A 20,166-nucleotide genomic window follows, 5' to 3' on the forward strand; every position below is an offset into this window, starting at 1 on the left:
ATTAGAACAAACAATAATTTTGGTTGATGTAAGATTGCTATCCACCCATGATGCACCTACACCAAAAAGTCAAATCATTCGATGTTGGATGAAAGGAGACCATTTTTATTGATGTGAAAATAACCATTTGTATGCTTTGCATTACCATTAATGTTATTTTTTTACATAAAATTATTAGAATGAATTATTAGAAAGCTAGTGTTTCATAAGAAAAATGATCGATAATTGTCCAGTTCTTGGAAAATGTAAAAAAGAATGTCTCAAATAAATAAGTTTAATCTCTTTATTAATTTTTAATTTAAATAGCACCTTCACCGAAGGAGATGCAATAGTTACCTCAATTGTAATTTATATAGAAAATCTCATAAATTTAACAAGAGGTTTACAAATGAATTTATTAGAACTTTATAAGAAAAATTATACATGAAAAGTGTATGTAAATCATTGTTAATTGTTTACATTATTTGATAAAACATTAGGTTCAACAAGTCTTTACTTTAATAATACCATTTATACTTGTCTTCATAGAATATTAGTTGATGATTCTTCAAATGAGTCATCTAGATAGTTCTGCAATAAATAATATAGAATTAGAGTATAAAATATTTGAATTCATATAATTGATAAAAAATTGTATACATGTTAAATGCAAAATAAATTATGTATGAAATGATATCTAAAATTATTTTAAATCATACACATAGCCTTGAAATATAATAAAAATCAAAATATTTGTATTATATCTATTTTTTATTTACAAAAGACATGTTTTTGTATACACATAAAAAAGAGCTATGATTAATTAAATAAATATTTATTATTTATTTAATATTTTTTCTTCTATTAAATAAATAAATAAATAAATTTAAAAGTTTATTTATTTATTTCATTTGTCCTATACTTCTATGTTAATTTATTAATTAAATATCAACTATTTAATTATTTTCATAATTCTTCTAATGTACTTTTTGATTAAATAATTTTAAATTTTTTTTTTGAATAAAAGGGTAAAAACTTTATTGAAAATCAAACACAAGAATTATAAAGAGAGCCAGAGCCTTGAGGCCCCAGAAAAGAACCACCAACCCAGCCTTAGATCATTCAGCTTCAAAACCATCCATGTCCTCAATGAAAATCTTCTACAAGTCTTGACAGTAATCCCCAGAGAGATGCTCCCAACCTTCAACTTTCCAATCACTACCATGTTCCGAGGTCCACTTGGCCAAACAGTCAGCTGCTCTATTCCATTCTCGAGGGATGTGGATGAAAGACACTTACTCCATTAAAGAGATAATTTGGAGAATTTGTTGGACAATCCCTGTCAACTGCCACTAAATCCCACTCACCTTCTACTTAGTCAATAAGTTAACAACAATTTGTGAATCCAATTCATAAATCACCTTCCTTTGTCCCAACACCCAAGTCCGCTCTAGTGCATAGAGAATCGCAAATCCCTCCATAAAATTATAAGATTGCCACCCTTTATGCACCGAAAAGGCGAAAACTACCTCCCCCCTGCTATTCCTACCAACACCACCTACTCCAGCAGGGCCTAGGTTACCCCTAGATGAGCCATCAGTGTTAATCTTGATAAACTCATCTTGAGGGGGTATCCACCTTCCCACCCTTTGCACCTTCTTCATAGCTCATCTACCTCTCTTGACACAAGAAGAAGAAGGAGACAACTCCTGCAAGCCAAGCCTACTCACAATACCTGCCTCATCTCTACCCAGCGGAAAATTCACCTCACATTTAGCTTCCACTATCTCCCAGATCATAGCAATGATCCTATTCCAAACTTGCTGAACAAACAATTTGACCTCACGAAAGATCCTCCTATTCCTTTTGAGCCAGATCTGCCACAGAATGAGGATGGGCCCAATATACCAGACAGTCTGGAGGAAGGAGGACAGGATAGGAGGTCTTCCCAAATTGCTCCAAAACTCCACCAAAGAATCCGCATGGACACAAGGATGCTTCCACACCCCCCACCAATAGTGCCAAATAAGCATAGAGAAGGGGCATCTGAAGAACAGGTGTGAGGAATCTTCCTCCCCGTTACCACACAAAACACAGATAGAAGGCCCCAAGAATCCCCACTTGTGGATATTGTCCCAAGTTAGACATCTATTCAAAGTCAAAGTCCAAGCAAAGCAGTTACACTTCGGCCAAGAAACATTATTCCACACCTATTTCCACCAGTTCACTTCTCTTCCCTCAAGTCTTTGGTTCAGCAATTCTTGGTATCCACTAGCCACAAAAAAAAACACCCTTAGGATTTGGAGACCAAGCAAGTCCATCACTACCCTTGAGGGAGCTACAGTGTCTACTTGCCAAAATGCCATGCAACTCAGCACACTCTTCCTCCATCCCAACAACCGACCACTCATTAGGAGCCTTCCACCGCTCCAAATCCAACCAACCACACCTATAAACAACCTTAAAATCACTCACCCTTGACCATCCCGCCTCCAAAAACCTCTGACATAGGTTCCCAAGGTTAGGAAACTGATCAAGGATGGGAAGGTATCCATCCCAAGAGTCATTCCAGAAAAGGACCTCTTCCTCCTTTTGCAAATCCAAAAAAGTCTTGCCTTAATGAGAGAAGCTCCCCTCTTGAGAGTATACCAGATCGATGAGCCCTTTCCCTCAAGCAGATATCTAGGGATTTCCTCCATTGGGATCCTTTGTATATATTTGTTGGCCAAAATCCTAGCCCAGCCTCAATCCTGCTCAACACACCACCTCCAGTACAATTTAGCTGTAAGAGCTTCCCCAAAAAGAATAGACTGCCTTAAACCAAGCCCCCCCAACTGCTTCGAGCTACACACCAGGTCCCAATTGACAAGACTCCATTTGGAAGAGGAGATATTACCTACCCATAAGAATTGCCTAGCCAGAGAATCCAAACCCTTCAAGAACCACTTAGGAGCGACATGAAGCATACATCGATAGATCGGAAGATCCCGAGCCACCAACTAAATCAATTGAACGCTCCCAGCAAAGGATAGCCATCTATGAGTCCAGTGATCAACCTTCATGTGAAATTTATCCAAGATCCCCTACTATGACTCCCTAGGAGGGTTGCTAGGAAAAATAGGAACGCCCAAATAAATCAAAGGCAAGGAGCCAACTTGGAATCTCAAGATAAGAGCAATCCTTCTTTGAATAGTTTCAGGAGTGTTGAAAAAGAGGATAGAAGATTTATCCTCATTGATCAACTAGCCTGAGGCCTCAAGATAAACATCCAGGACCTTACGCAGATTAGTAGCTTCTTGGATCTGAGCTAGCCCCATAAGGGTCGTGTCATCCACAAACTGCAAATGAGACTGCGGCTACAAGTCATTACCCCATCTCCAACCCTGAATAATACCCAGACCCACATTATGCTTAATCAGCCTCCCCAGACCCTCAACTAGAAGAATGAATAAATAAGGGGAGAGGGGGTCCCCCTGGCGGAGACCCCTAGAAGTACCAAATAGCTCAGTATGGTCTCCATTAATAAGAACAGAGAAAGAAGTGGACATAACACAACTCATAACCCACTGGATCCACTCATTAGCAAAACCAAAAGCCTTGAGGATCTTCTGAAGGAAGGACCATCGAACTCTATCGTACACCTTAGCCATATGCAAATTGATAAACATAGCTTTTTCCTTGGAGGTTGCCATAGAGTGAATGGTCTTCATAGCAATGATCACACCATCCAGAATTTGGCGCCCTTCCACAAACTCACTCTGCTCCTCAGAAACAACATTCCCCAGACACTTCTTCAATCTATCCGCAATTAGCTTAGAGATGATCTTATAAATCACATTGCAGAGAGAGATAGGGCAAAACTAGCCTGACCAGTCGGCCCTATCACACTTGGGAATTAGAGAAATGACCGAAGCATCTACTTATTCCTATGGGACTCCTAGACTACTTCCAATAAATCCAACTTGATAATATCCTAGAACTCTTGAAAGAATTCAACCGGGAACCCATCAGGTCCAGGAGCTTTTCCTTTCCTCATGTGAAAGACAATCCTCTCAAGTTCTTCCAACAAAATAGGACACAAAAGCTGCTCATTCATCTCCCCCGTGACAAGAGAAGGAATGCAAGCCAGAACTAGATTCTCCTCCACCGTTTCCCCCTGAGAGACCTCCCTGAAGAGAGACTAGAAAAACTGAAGCGACTCCCTAGATATCTCCTGCAAGGATAAGCACTGCTCACCTCTATCATTAACCAGAGCAGGGATGAAATTTCCATGTCTCCTTGCTTTCACTGATTTGAAGAAGAAAGCAATGTTCTTGTCCCCCTCCTTCAACCAATCAATACAAGCTCTATGCTTCTAGTATATTTCTTCCACCTTGACAGCCATGTCTTCCTCTCTAAGAAAGTCCTAAGACAAACCATGCTCTCTGATTTCACTGGTGATCCCATTCAGCATAATTTGAGCAACTTTCTTCTCATGAAAAATGTTCCCAAAACCTTGTCAGTTCCACTGTTTAAGCTGAAACTTAACAAATTGAAGTTGCTTGGTAAAAGAGTACATGGCAGTGCCAAAGGCTGGCCTCCCTTTCCTCCACCACTCCGAAACAAGAAGCTGCAAAGAAGGGCCCTGAAGCCACATAAGTTGGATATTAAATGAAGGTGAGCGGGCTACCTGAGCCGAAGAAGAAACCAACTTGATGGGCCAATGATCCGACCCTCTCCAGTCAAGAATCTCAGAACTTGTGGACCACCCCCCACCAATCCAAAAACTAGAAACCAAAAAACGATCCAACCTCTCTGCAATCCAATACTCTCCCACCCTCCTATTGTTCCAAGTGAACAAACCATTGCCAAGCTTAATGTCAACTAGCTGCAACAAGGATATACTATCCTGAAAAAGGAAAGAAGAAGGTTCCAACTGCATAACACCCCCCTTCTTTTCACTCAACTCCAGGATGGCATTGAAGTCTCCTGCCATAATCCAAGGATGAAAAGGGGCTAGCCTTCACATACAAGAAACATGAGACCATAAGTTTTTCTTACCCTGAAGATTAGTGGGAGCATAGATGTTCGAAAACAAGATGAATTCCCCACTTTCAAGACTAGATAGAGCCCCGGATAAAAAGGATCTGGAGGCAACCCACCAGACAGGGTAAAACCTTAAAGGGTTCCAAAGATAGGTACCCCTCCCAAGGAACCAACTACCCCAACACACTGACACTCGCCTCACCCCCACAACTTTGGCACCAGATCCATCATACTCTCCATTGAAAGTTTAGTTTCTTGCAAAAATAGGACATCAAGTGAATGACTCCTAATCAAATCCCGAACAACTTTTTGTCTAGGGCCACTGTTCAAGCCCCTTACATTCCATGAAAGCATAATCATTTTGGAGGATTGGAAAAGTGTGAATCCAAAGTCTTTACTGACCCTGACTCAACCAAATTCTCCCCCATCAATTTGATCTTATCCAAATCCTTCTTTCTGCCAACATTTGAGCTCTTCTCTGAAGCACTTTTCTTAATATCTTTCTGATGTAGACCCAGGTGAATGGAGGATTTATTACTTTTTACCCCAACCGGTTCCAATTTCAAATCTATCAGAGAACCCTCCCCCTCAACCAAATTCACCTCAAAACCAGGAGCCAATCCCAACTGTACGCCCCCTGTCTGGTCCATCTCCATCTGCTGGCTTCCAACCACTAGCAGGGCATGGGTAGAGTCCTCAATTACACTTTCTGGAACCCCTCCTGATGCACCTTGATCTAGAGGGGTTAACCCCAGATTTACTTCCTGATGGCTAAGGTCGTCTAAGACCTCAAATCTATTAAAGGTATCCTCCTCTTGTCTCTCCTCTAAGGGCCTCTTTTGTTCTTTGTTCCTATTCTTTGTCTTAACTAAGACAAAACCATCAGCACCCTCAACCTCGACCGACATGGCAGCTTTCCCTTTCTTAGCCCTACCTAGGCTTGGGTCTGATTGCTAAGGTTGTCGCACCACCGGTTTGTATCTAGGGCACTTATGCTGTAAATGACCATACTCATGACACAAGCGACAACAAAATGGTAAAGTCTCATAATCTAACTGTTGAACCCAATAATAAGAGCCTATGCACATATCTATAGCATCTGGCAAGGGTTTACTAAAATCTATTTCAACACAGATACGTGCAAAGGTCATTACCTTTCTCCCTAGGGTTTGTGATGAGGATCCCACTAGCCTCCCAAGTAGTGCGGAAAGCATCTGTAGCACATCCTCCCAACAGCATTCCACTAGAAAACATGGTAACCGAACCCATACTAGAACCCTATTTGAGAGCTCCTTTGAAGGATTAAACCTTGCATACCAAGGCTTGATGAATAATCCCACCTGGTTGTAAAAATACGGGCCTCCTTCAAAGACCCTATTGCGATCCTCCATGTAGTTGAAAGTAACCATGAAGTAGTTATTTGCTAGTAGCATAATCTCCATTTTCCCTTCCAGTGCCCAAGTCCATTATGCCCAGTTTTCCAAAAACTGCAAGGAGACCCTCATTCCCAAAAATTTGCAGTATAGCGAGTGATTTGAAAAAGATTCAATGTCTTCAGCTATCATCTCAGAAGGAATAACCAGCTTCGGCCTCTCACTGCATCTCTCTAGACAACCATTAATCTTCACCATGCGAGAGTTGCCAACACTCCCAAACCTCAAACCTGATGAGAAAAGATTATTGTTAAAAGTATTCATACTCTAAAGTGGGGGTTTTGAGCCCATCACAACATGGAAATCCATGGCTGGAGCAACCTGCAAGGCCTCACCACCAAAACTTGCCATCGGCGTGCAAAAAAATAAAATAGAACAAAAGTGCCTAGGGCCCACACCCCAAAGGGCCACCCATGGAGGCTCAACACCCAAGGCACCTCCCCTCCCAAGCACCACCAAAGAGAGGCCCACAGAATCTCCCTATCACACGGGAATGCCACGGGCCGCAACAAGCCAGAGCCCCATCCCCACTCAGCCTCCACCCCTCCCAGCAACCACAACCACACCCACTGTCGAACCCTGCCAGCACCTTTCGCCACTGTTCTCCCCTGACACCCTGCACTGCCCTCCCTTGCACAAACCTGCACCAGAGCCACTTGTGAGCTAGGGCTGTGAAACCCTAGCTCGGCCTCCTGTGAGTCCCTGCATGAACGTCATCATTCCGTAATGGTCCGAGCTAGATAGGTCGTATTTTGATAAACTCATATATATTCAATAATTTTTAATTATTTAATTAAGTTTTTTCCACATCATTTCTTTCTCTACACCATCTTATTTTCCAACTCATTCTTATGTGGCTAAATAAATTATTTTTTCCTACTATTTAAATTAGTTACATTTAATCTCCAACTTCTAAGTCCTAGTCAAGGGGAGGAAGATACTGTTGAAATGTGGCGACTAATTAGTAAAGTATTGTACACTAGGTACATATCCTCACCAGGGTCCGGGGCCGGGCTGGCCCCGAGCAAGGGTTCGAGGGCGGCAGCCCCTAAGAAATTTTTTTTTTGCCGTTTTTCGTTAATGAAAACTGACATTGTAATAAAACCCTAAAAAGGCCGACTTTGTTTGTTGCCCTAAAAACACATGTTATAAGTGGCTGGGATGCTTAAGGCATTGTAAGGTTGATGTACTGTTTTTGTTGGATAATAAGAAAGATTGGACGGCTGTGTATGGTGGACGTAACCCATTCTGGGTGAACCACGTTAAATCTCTGTGTTATCTGTGTCCTATTTTATTTCTTTATCTTTTGTATTTAAATCTACATATAATTGTTAGTTCATATTTGCTTCGAATCTGCTTGAAACCCTAACAATTGGTATCAGAGCGAGGTTTTTTGTAAATTGGCAGAACTTTCAGATTTGAGTGGGAGCAATGGAGGATTCCAAATTCAAGGTCGAAAAGTTTAACGGCCAGAATTATCAGTTATGGAAAATGCAGATGGAGGATTACTTGTATCAAAAGGATTTGTGGTGGCCATTGGAAGGAAAGGCAAAGAAACCGACCACAATATCAAATGAAGAGTGGGACATTTTAGATAGAAAGGCACTAGGATCCATTCGATTGTGTCTTGCGTCATCTGTAGCATTCAATATAACAGAAGCAAAAACAACTGTAGATTTGATGGCAACATTGGCTAAGTTGTATGAAAAACCCTCGGCTTCGAATAAGGTATTTCTTATGAAGTGTTTGTTTAATTTGAAAATGAGTGAGGGAGGATCTGTAGTGGAGCACTTAAATGAATTTAATACAATTACCAGTCAATTGTCTTCGGTAAAAATTACCTTTGCAGAAGAGGTTAGGGCTCTCTTGATTTTATGTTCTTTATCAGAAAGCTGGAATAGCTTGGTTATGGCTATAATTAACTCTGTCTTTAGTAAAAATACTTTGGTATTTGATGATATTGTTGGTGTTATCCTAAGGGAGGAAATGCGAAGGAAAAGCACAGGTGAGACTCCAACATCATCGGGTAGTGTTTTGAATGTGGAGAACAGAGGAAGATCAAAGGAAAGAGGAAAAGGCCCTAGGAATGAGAAGTCATGAGGGAAGTCAAAGAAAGGACGTTCTCAATCTAATGGAAAGAAAGATTGCTGGTACTGCGGAAAGCCTGGTCATCTAAAGAAAGACTGTTGGTCTCGGAAAAATAAAAAAGGAGACAAAAATGAAAATGACAGTAAAGAAGCTAATATTGCAAGTAATACTTTACAAGATGCTTTAAACTTATGTTTGGATAATGTTAATGATTCCTGGGTAATAGATTCTGGGGCTTCATGTCATGCTACACCCCATAGAAAATATTTTTTAGATTATGTTCAAGGTGATTTTGAACAGGTATATTTGGGTGATGATGAGCCCTGTCAAATTGTTGGAAAAGGAAAGATAAAGATCAAGTTGCAGAATGGTAATGACTGGTTTCTGCAGGAGGTAAGACATGTTCCTAATCTAAGAAGAAATTTAATATCTACAGGGCAACTAGGTAGTGAAGGTTGCATAGTTACCTTCTCAGACAGTGTAGCGTCCTAAAATTGTGACACTTGCAATTTCGACTGCATTTCGGTCTTCACGATGGCGACGCAACACACAACCTGAATGGAGACCCTGAAACTTGCTCACGACACTGAAAACTGCATTTTTCAAGCACCCTGGCCTGAACCTCCTTGCACCCTGTTGTCCCGGGAGGTGGGACCAGAGCGCCCAGCGCCCTGGTCCCCAGGACCATGGCGCCCAGCGCCCTGGTCCCTGGGTCCTATTTTGGGCCCGGTCTCCTAAGGGGTCTCGGGTCTTTTTGTTTGCAAATTGGAAATTAACTTTCCTGGTCGGCCTAAGGTCGGGAAAATCAGTCTATCAGCCCTAAATGACAAGTATATAAACTACATTTTTCTCTCTCATTTAAAAATAACAAATAGATGATGAAAAAGGCGTGGAAACTATACTCAAGCATTCAAGCATTCAAGCATTCCTTCTAAGTCTCCATTCAAGGCTAAGTGTTGCATTCAAGACAAGGATTCAACCATTGAAGAGGAGATCACATACTACATGCTACATACAACATACTACTACAACATACAACATACAACATCTAAACCTTCGCACATAAGGATACAAACATCCTTAGAACAAGGTATTAGTACTTGTTTTACATACATTTACATTTACAGCACTTGCTCATTTCTTGGTTAATTCCAAAACCGGGGTTTGACCTAAAGGCAAACCCCTAATCCCTAACCCCCCAATCGTCTTCGCTTTTCTGTGTGTAGGTTGCAGGTACGCGGCTGAAATTGAAGATCTGGAATCCTTGTGCAGAGACGAACAGATCCCCCTTCGTTTCGTGGATTTTTCGGAGGACCGTGGTGCCGGGCGCCATCGTCCCGACAACTTTTGCTCAAATTTGCAGGACAGCGCCGTATCGACATTTTACCGCTAATTCCAGGTCCGCAGCTTCATCCTATAACCCGAACTCAGTTTATAAGCGAATCTTTATGACTTTCTATGCATTCCTAGCTTAATTTCCTTAACAACATTCTTTACAAAAGAGGGTAGCCTTGCTTTCCTAACCCTTGAAATTCATTTAGCATCCAATCTTACATTGTGTGGGATTGGATCTTATGAGTTTCAACCCCTCTTTTGAATGTAAAGTCTCTCCCCTAAGTGAAAAACCATCGAATCCTAGCGAACCTCCCTTCTCTCTCCTCGGAGTCGGAAGAGGGGAGAGCAACTAGGGTTCGATCGCGATTTTTCCGCTTTACAGACAGTATGTGGAAGGTCACTAAAGGATTATTAGTAGTAGCTAAAGATGCGAAGGTAGGCACATTATATCTGTGTACTGGTAACACTTACTCTACCTTAGCTGCTATAGATAAAGTTACTGCAGGGACAACAACAATAAATGTTGCAAGAACAGATTTGATAATGTGGCACCATAGGCTTGGGCACATGAGTGAGAAAGGGATGAAAATTCTTCACTCCAAAAATCTATTGTCGGGACTAAAGAAGATTGATTTAGAGTTATGTGAAAACTATGTTTATGGTAAACAGAAAAGAGTCAGATTTCTCAAGGTTGGGAAAGAGAAGAAGAGTGAGAAGTTAGAGCTTGTACATTCAAATGTATGGGGACCAGCTTAGGTATCATCTCTTAGTGGCTCTTGTTATTATGTTATTTTTATTGATGACTCAACTAGAAAAACATGGGTATATTTCCTAAAACAAAAATAAGATGTTTTTGAAACTTTTAAGAAATGGAAAGCTTTGGTTGAGAATGAGACAGGAAAAAAGTTGAAGTGTCTCAGATCAGATAATGGAGGTGAGTATTGCAGCAAAGCATTTGAAGATTATTGTTCCTTAAATGGAATTCGAAAGCAGAAGACAGTTCCAGGAACTCCACAAGAAAATGGTGTGTCAGAGAGAATGAATAGGACTATCATGGAACGTGCGAGGAGCATGAGATTGCATGCTAGATTGCCCTTACATTTTTGGGTAGATGTTGTACATATTGCTGTCTATTTGATAAATAGAGGACCTTCAACCCCTTTGGATGGTGGTATTCTAGAGGAGGCATGGACTGGTAAAAAGGTAAATTATTCTTTTCTAAAAACTTTTGGTTGCGAAGCTTTTGTCCATGTTGATAAAGAAAATAGAACCAAGCTTGATGCTAAATCTCAGAAATGTACCTTCATTGGATATGGGATAGATGAATATGACTATCGGTTATGGGATTTTGAAAATAAGAAAATAATTAGAAATAGAGATGTTATATTCAATGAGAAGGTTATGTATAAAGAACAGATGCAGGAAAAGAAGCATGAACAGGACAAACAAGAATATGTGGTGTTGGATGAGATTCCTGAAAATGAAATGCTATAGGTACCTGATGCTCAGCAACAACAGATTGTCCCACAAACTCCTGCAAGTGTTAGACGTTCTACGAGGACAAGTAGACCCCCTGAAAGATTTTCTCCTTCTTTGTATTCTATTTTATTAACGGATTCTGGTGAACCAAAAGAATATGAAGAAGCAATGCAGGTAGATGCCAAACAACAGTGGGAGCTAGGCATGAAAGAGGAGATGGACTCCTTGATGAAAAATAAGACTTGGGACTTAGTCCTTTTACCTACAGAAAAAATAGCCTTGCCTAACAAATGGGTTTATCGGCTGAAGGAGGAGGAAGGAGGTCAGAAAAGATACAAGGCCAGACTTGTGGTAAAAAGTTTTGCACAGAAAAAGGGTATAGATTATGATGAAATATTTTCTCTAGTTGTAAAAATGACTTCAATTAGAACTGTACTTAGTCTTGTGGCTGCAGATGATTTACATCTTGAACAATTAGATGTCAAAACAGCTTTTCTCCATGGAGATTTGGAGGAGGAAATTTACATGTTGCAACCACAGAGATATGAGGTCAAAGGTAAGGAGAACTTGGTGTGCAGGTTGAAGAAAAGTCTGTATGGCCTAATGCAAGCACCTCGACGATGGTATTTAAAATTTGATAGTTTCATGGCTGAACACGGTTATCATAGATGTCATTCTGATCATTGTGTATATTTTAAGAGATTTGATAATGGCAGTTATATTATCCTGTTGCTTTATGTTGATGACATGCTTGTTGCTGGGTCTAACATGCAATATATAAATGATCTTAAACAGAAATTAGCTAGATCATTTGCTATGAAGGATTTGGGTGCAGCTAAGCAAATTCTCGGTATGAGGATTACACGGGACAGGAAAAATAGAACCTTGAATTTGTTCCAAAGTGAGTATATAAAGAAAGTGTTGAAAAGATTTAACATGCAAGATGCAAAAGCAGTTAGTACACCTTTGGCTAGTCATTTCAAATTGACTAAGGAGATGTGCCCAAAGGCACAGGAAGAGGTTAATAAAATGTCTAACATCTCGTATTCATCAGTTGGTGGCAGTCTGATGTATGCAATGGTATGCACAAGGCCAGATATTGCACATGCAGTGGGAGTTGTGAGTAGGTTTATGAGTAATCCAGGTATGGAACATTGGAATGCTGTGAAATGGATTCTTCGGTATTTGAAAGGAACTACTATGAAGGCATTATGTTTCAAAGGATCTAATTTTGCTCTGAGTGGATTTGTTGACTCTGATCTAGCGAGTGATATTGATTCACGGAGGAGTACTACAGGGTATGTTTTTACTATAGGGGGAACTACAATCAGTTGGATTTCTAGGCTGCAAAAGGTTGTTGCACTTTCAACCACTGAAGCTGAGTATGTTGCTGCTACAGAAGCCAGCAAGGAGATGATTTGGTTGCAATGTTTTCTGAAGGAATTGGGTCAGACACAAGAGGATAGCCCATTGTATACTGATAGCCAAAGTGCCATTCATCTTGCAAAGAACTCTGCTTTTCATTCAAGGACAAAGCACATTCAGCTCAGGTACCACTTCATCCAGACTGTTTTGGAGGAGGGTCAGTTATGGCTTGAGAAGATTCACACAAGTGAGAATCCTGCAGATATGTTCACAAAGGCAGTTCCACAGGAGAAGCTGATTTCTTCATTAGTTTCTGTTGGTCTTCTTGATTGATAATTGTGGAATTTATACCAGTCAAGTCCTAGTGTTTTATCCAGCGGATGTTGCATGTACAGTGGTGTCGTGTAGTATCAATCTCCAAGTGGGAGATTGTTCGGTGTGGAGCCTAATCAGTCTCCAAGTGGGAGATTGTTGAAATGTGGTGACTGATCAGCAAAGTACTGTACACTCAGCATGTATCCTCGCCGGGGTCCAGGGCCGGGCTGGGCCCCGCACAGGGGTTTGGGGGCGGCAGCCCCCGAGAAAAGTGGGGGTTCAGGGGTAGCAGCCCCCGAGAAAATTTTTTTTGCCGTCTTTCGTTGATGAAAACCGACATTGTAATAAAACCCTAAAAAGGCCGACTTTGTTTGTTGCCCTAAAAACACATGTTATAAGCCGCTGGGATGCTTAAGGCATTGTAAGGTTGATGTACTGTTTTTGCTGGATAATAAGAAAGATTGGACAGCTGTGTATGGTGGACGTAACCCATTCTGGATGAACCACGTTAAATCTCTGTGTTATCTGTGTTCTGTTTTATTTCTTTATCTTTTGTATTTAAATATGCATATAATTGTTAGTTCATATTTGCTTCGGATCTGCTTGAAACCCTAACAAATACTTAGCTATCCTCTTACTCCCTATATTCTCTCCACTACTGCTACATCTTTGGAGGAGGTTTTGTCCACCTCACCCTAGTCAACATTCACTTGTCCTACATTTAATATATCATCTCCAACCATCCTACATTCTTGGGGTTTTCAACTTTGCTCAAGGTGAGCATGTTACCACTTGGTCTCTTCCACCTTTTCCTCCATCCTGCATGTGTAGGAGGAACATCTTCCTCATTTCTCTCACATTCTAACCAATCATTCATAGCCATTCATCTGTCAAGATTCACTCTCAATCGTTGATCCTTGCCATGTAGGATTTTGCTCATTCAAAGTCTATCAAAGATTCATTTTTCCACCAAACTTGAAACTAGTCGTTATCTTGTAGTAAAATCACAGAGCATTTAGCAAACAACAACATTCATCTATTGTCATCTTGAAAATCAAAATTAGTGCAATCTGAGAGCAACTACATCGGCAACCAAGATCAAAGGTGATAGGTAACAATGAGACATCAATTGGAGATTTACTTGTTTTATTTTACTTCTTCTATTTGTTTCATTAGTAATCTTGGATGTTCTGTAGGATTTTAGAGTCTGTGGTAGCTTAGCATAGTCTTGTAGTTTCTTATTTCAATTTTTCTAGGTTACATAGTTTTATTACCTTGATTGCTTTGAATTTGGTAACCTTTAACATTTATTACTTGCGTTTGATGTTAAGCTTTTCTAGATGATTTTTTCGTGCATCTCTTCTTTGTAGTCCATTTCATTCGTATGCATTGGAGTAGGCTTTTTTTTTGGAAAAGAAAAGAAAATAGCTCATTTTAGTAAAAATCTATAATGTGAATAATGATGTTATGTTATTTTAAATGTGAAGTTATTTTATTATAAGTAATATAAATCAACTAAAGAAAATATAGTTTGGATAAGGAGGACAAATATCTGTTTCAATTGGATTGTGATTGTCAAGTGTCCATGTACACGTCAAAAAGGTGTCGGATTGACATTTAGATACCTCATTTTTTATAGTGAGAGTAACTATAACTGAACCTCTTTTTTTCTTTTTTATAATTGTATATGAACTATTTTGCATTCTGGAGTGTCGCTCAAGAGAGAATGCTAATTTAATACAATTTTTTATTTATTGATTTCACTCTTAATATAGTTGTAAATGTAGTCTTTCCTTTTTATTTTACTAATATTGAATGTTTATCTTTGTAGTGTTAGGTTTTTATTCTGAAAATATTTGAGTCATGCTGGAAAATCAATCTAAATGATCAATGGAAAACATGAAAGTTTCTTAAACATATATTTTTCCCTTCTACCCAAAACCTCAAAATGAGTGTTTTACTTCTGGAATATCAGGGTGAACTGTATAATTTTAGCAAGTAATTCCACTTTATCAATTCAAAACTAGAACTGTATAAATTTAGCAAGTAATTCCACTTTATCAATTAAAAACTAGAAATCAGATAATGGATATCCTAGACAATCCACTTACAGAGGGTTACAAAGAGAATTCCAAGTCCTCTTAAATAGCTACACAATCCTGTCCTACTATTGAATATTATGACTCAGGTGTTAAACTACCTACCACCAGAGAGTGTCTCTGCCAAACATATAGAAGAGTTTGCAGGCAGGACACCATTTACAGAGAAAGTGGGTGTCTGAGGATCAAAACTTGTAAGCATTGAGGTTGCAGTTTGGCTAGTGTTGCTGCTGGAATCGTTTTGAAGACTCTCCAAATGTTTAGGAGCAGGGGGTTTTTCCATGGGCAAAACCCCCTCTAGCATTTGGACAACTTTCCCCATAGATGGCCGCTGAGAGGGCTGCACCTGAATGCACCAAAAGCTGATCTCAATCAATCTTTGAATCTGATCAATATTTAAATTTGTACCAAGTTTTTCATCAATGATATTCATAATATTTCCCCTTTCATATTCCTCAAAAGCCTATATTGAGAACCTTTTCCTTTCCGATGCCAAGATATCAAAGTTTCTTCTACCACTTACAATCTCCAGCAGAACCATGCCATAACTGTAGACATCAGAGTTGGATGTAATGGGTAAATTGGCAAGCCATTCTGGAGCCAAATATCCTCTGGTTCCTCGAACACTGCTCAATGATAGGTTCCGATGAGCTCTGGTATGTATGAGTTTGTAGAGCCCAAAATCAGAGACCTTGGCATTGAAATTTTCATCTAAGAGTATATTCTCTGGTTTAATATCACAATGAACGATACAATCCCTCCACTCCTCATGCAAGTAGGCAATACCCTTTGCAGTTCCAAAGGCTATGTTAAACCGGGTGTCCCAATCTATTGTCTTGGCTGGCTCTGAAGAAGTAAAAAGGAATGTATCCAGAGAAGAATTTTTCATAAATTCATAAACCAGCAGCCTATGCCGGTCTTCTGAGCAAAACCCAATTAATCTAACCAAATTCAAGTGGTGGGTGCTGCTGATAGTGCGAAATTGCTACTCCCCTTGCTCAATACATAATATTGGGATTGCCATAATTTGATGCTTACTGGGGGCTAACAGATTATTGGGTGTGCAGTTCCAAGCAACCAATACTTGTTTGATCCTCCTCTTTATACACATTTTTAATCCTGCTCTTTTTCTATCCGGGATTGAGTACACAATACCGTATAACAGGGGACACCGACATCCTTATGCGCGTTTCCAGGCTTCTAGTATTTATCTTCTTCAAAATAATCGTCTTTAAAATGGTCGGTAACAGATTACCTACTGGCTATGCAGTTGAAATCAACCGATACGACCTGAACAGAGATCATTTTCACTGAATGTTGTGGAATGTGAGGTTTTAAAAGAAAAATAAAATTGAAGTTAATTTATGAGAGAAAAGTTAGGGTAGGCTTCCTAAAAAATAGAGTTTGAAGTTGTTGAGATTTTTTAGGAATATTTTAAAGTTAGTGGTTTCATAAATTTTGTATAGAAATTCAGTTTAAAAGTTTAAGCTCTTAAATTTAATAAATCTAATGATCTTATTAAATTTGTAATATGAATAGTTAAAAATAATTAAATAAATTTCATTTTCATTTTTTCTCTAATTTTTTTGTGGAGATTCTCTCTTTTTTGGTGGGAATCAAACTCGGATGATTCACAAGGGGCAAACACTATTCCTAAGTTGGTGGGGCAATTTGTTGCCTCACCTCATTTTCATCTCCTCAAATATGCAGGCCTAAAAAGTAAGAGCTTCTATTTTCTAGGAAATGATTCCAAATAATCTTGTAGCCTAAAAAAATTCTTCATGAGATATCATTTTCTTAAAAAAGAGAAGTTTAAATCTCCTTATAGGACCCTTGCCTTATTAGTTTATAAAGGATTTGTGTAGTGAAATAGAAGTCAACTATAGTAATACAAAGAATAGTCTCAAGGGTACTAAAATGATAGTTAACAAGAACAACACTTTATTAATGTAAAATATTCCAAGCTAAAGCATCAAAAAACATAAGTAAAATATGTAGCAACACATGTAGAGACATATAAGACCCAAATTGTCATCTTACTAGAAACCAACAAGTCAATCTAAAAACAAACTCTTCAAATATTAAAGTTGATGCACAAATCATATTATGAATTTAAATAAGCTTTGGAGTTATCTAGAACATTTAATATCACCTTCATAAAGGTGTAAAATTTAATGTTTAGTCTCTTATAAATGCTTATTATACTTTGCATCTTCCTTAGTCCCGGTTAAGGCGCCTTAAGGAGAGGAGAGGAACATCCCTTTAACCAAGAGCATAGAAAAACAAAAGTAGGAAGTTTTTTATTAAAGAAAAATCCAATTTTAAAATATTATCTTTAAAAACGGTTCTTAATTTTTTTTAAGGTGTCTTAGGTACTCTTTGAGCTAGACACATAATTTCTCCATTAGTGAAGGAGAAGTTTTCACCACATGTCACACACACACACACACACACACACACACACACACACACACACACACACACACACACATATATATACACATATATATATACATATGTATATATATATGTATATATATGTATACATGTATATATATGTATACATATATATATATGTATATATATATGTATATATATATATATATATATGTATATATGTATATATATATGTATAGATATGTATACATATGTATACATATGTATATATATATATACATGTATACATATATATATATATATATATATATATATATATATATATATATATATATATATATATATATATATATATGTATGTATACATATGTATATGTATATATGTATACATATGTATATGTATATATGTATACATATGTATATGTATATATGTATACATATACATATGTATACATATACACACACACACACACACACACACACACACACACACATATATAAGTTGCTAAAAAGTAGTTGCTAAAAATCATAATCACTAAAGTTGAAATCTTTTAGTAAGTGATCCTCCTACTTGTTAGGAATTTTATTTTTTTTAGTTGCTATCAAAATGGAAGCATTGAAGACAACTACACCTCAAAACAAAGAATACATTTGGAATGGCCTTGTAACATTTTTAGATGTAGTATATAAATTTAGAAGTTTACCAATATATAAATTAATTGTCTCAATGAATGTTAGCTCGACAAGAGAAAAAAATTTATTTATCTTTCAACAATAAAAAAATAGTTTTTACCTTCCTTGTTTTTAAACATTTAAATTAAAGAAAGAAGAATCAAAGAATAATAATGTATTCTATTGTCACAATGATTGATGATATTTTAATCGAAAAAGATACATGCACATTTATTGGTGGACAAAAAGGTAAATCTATGTAACTATTAATGTGAGGTTGAAAATTTAATGTCCCAAATGTCAATCACATCATCTCCTAGTAACCACTCTAGCAGATTTTATGAGATCTATTTTGTGATGCACACTAAAATTTAAAATTACCCAATGTGCATGCGCACACATAAACATACGTATACTTATATTATGTTGAAGAAGACACAAAATTAGGGTTCAATGAAGTAGTTGTAGAGAGCTAGTAGAAGAAATATATTTGTAGGGAGCCTTAGGGTTTCAAATCTTCCAGCTTTAGGTATAACAATTTTAATACTTGTAGTGTTGTAAATTGTACACCATTGATTAATTTCATACGAGCTACTACAACTCATTTTAGTATTTCCCATTCCTCTATGCATCAAAAGATCTTTTTTTGTAATTAATTGATATTTACATTCAATATTATGAGTCTTATTCCACTTTATACAACATCACACTCTTATTTGGGCCCTTAGTTTTAGGTGTGCTTGTAGGGGAGGAGATTTGTCACCTCCAAGATGATGAATCTTAGAAGAAAAACTGATCCACCGCTACCTCACTTGAATTGGCACTAAGATGAGCTAGAGGATAACAAAACTAAAACATATACTAAAATGACAGTATTTAACAAGTTAATGCACAAAAATGATAAAATATAAAAAACTGAACTAACATAGCAGCACAAAACTCTAAACAGATTATACCATAGAGTTAGGACGCTCTTGGGTTTTGGACATCAGTGTGGTGTGTGGACTCCAACGCGACACGTTGTTGTCTGCACAACCGAAGAACACAAAACCTTCTTGAAAGTCCATTGTGACTTCTTTCCAGTGTGCAAAACTTGTTCGTCACCTGCACACATAGAGATGGGCAAAGTGTTGGGGTGGTATAGGGGCCTGCCTCAGTTAGACCCCCACTTAGTTTTTTCCATTGCCATGGACAGCCAGATAGATAGATTGGTATAAAGATAATTGGTTAAAATGCAAATAGAAACTATACTCCGCTTAATGGAAGCAAACCTTCCACTTAGTTTTTTCCATTGCCATGGATAGCCGAATAGATAGATTGGTATAAAGATAATTGGTTAAAATGCAAATAGAAACTATACTCCGCTTAATGGAAGCAAACCCCTATAGATAAAATTGATAGATTGGTAATATGAATATACCTAGATAATAGATACACTCAAAGATATAAAAGAATATATTGCATGCAATGATAAAATAGAGATAAATGATAAAGAGAAGACAAGGCGTGTAGCCAAACCCCACCTTTTCGAGATGCGAACATTGTGAAGCTCAAGATACATGCTTGTTTATGAGATACAAGATAATTGCAAGATCGTTGTAGCTTGGTAGTGTTGGTAGAGCATTCAAGAGAGAACCAAGAGAATCAAGAGATCCCAAGATAAGATCCAAGAGCATAGAATCCCAAAAGAAGAACCCCTCCAAATGAGAAAAGAAGAGTTTTTAAGCTTGAAAGAGGCGCGGAGAGCCGTCATGACCCAAAACAAGGTAAAAGACACATGTTGACCAGCGTCTGACTCACTGCAGGATTCGAGATTCCACAGGTTTATCGGGATGCTAGCATGGCGCGTGGACATCCACTCATCACGTCTATGTCTTGCCAAAGATAAGCCTAAAGATGGTTTTGGGGAAAGCAAAGGCACTTTGTCTTTAGGACTCATGATGCCAAAATGATGAAATTTTGATCATGAGTGTCATTAA

At 38.2% G+C, this 20,166-nt stretch overlaps 1 protein-coding gene across 1 annotated transcript; it reads right to left on the reverse strand.

The window, feature by feature from the left end:
* Window positions 1-6,621: 6,621 nt before the first annotated feature.
* Window positions 6,622-16,007, reverse strand: LOC131026998 (G-type lectin S-receptor-like serine/threonine-protein kinase At1g34300). Its single transcript, XM_059212792.1, has 4 exons — window positions 15,642-16,007; window positions 15,220-15,464; window positions 6,927-7,139; window positions 6,622-6,667 (listed from the first exon to the last, which is right to left on the reverse strand). The coding sequence occupies exons 1-4, from the start codon at window positions 16,005-16,007 to the stop codon at window positions 6,622-6,624; spliced, it is 870 nt and encodes a 289-aa protein (XP_059068775.1).
* Between the last annotated feature and the right edge of the window lie 4,159 nt (window positions 16,008-20,166).

Source organism: Cryptomeria japonica, chromosome 10 (assembly GCF_030272615.1).
Source record: "Cryptomeria japonica chromosome 10, Sugi_1.0, whole genome shotgun sequence".
NCBI classification, from domain to species: domain Eukaryota; kingdom Viridiplantae; phylum Streptophyta; class Pinopsida; order Cupressales; family Cupressaceae; genus Cryptomeria; species Cryptomeria japonica.

Coding starts and splice junctions, on each gene's coding strand:
- LOC131026998 (XM_059212792.1), bottom strand. CDS start 16,007: ATGAAAAATTCTTCTCTGGATACATTCCTTTTTACTTCTTCAGAGCCA. Junction 7,140..15,219: donor GAGACACTCTCTGGTGGTAG/GTAGTTTAACAC, acceptor ACGTTCATGCAG/GGACTCACAGGAGGCCGAGC. Junction 6,668..6,926: donor TTGCGGCCCGTGGCATTCCC/GTGTGATAGGGA, acceptor TTTTCTCATCAG/GTTTGAGGTTTGGGAGTGTT.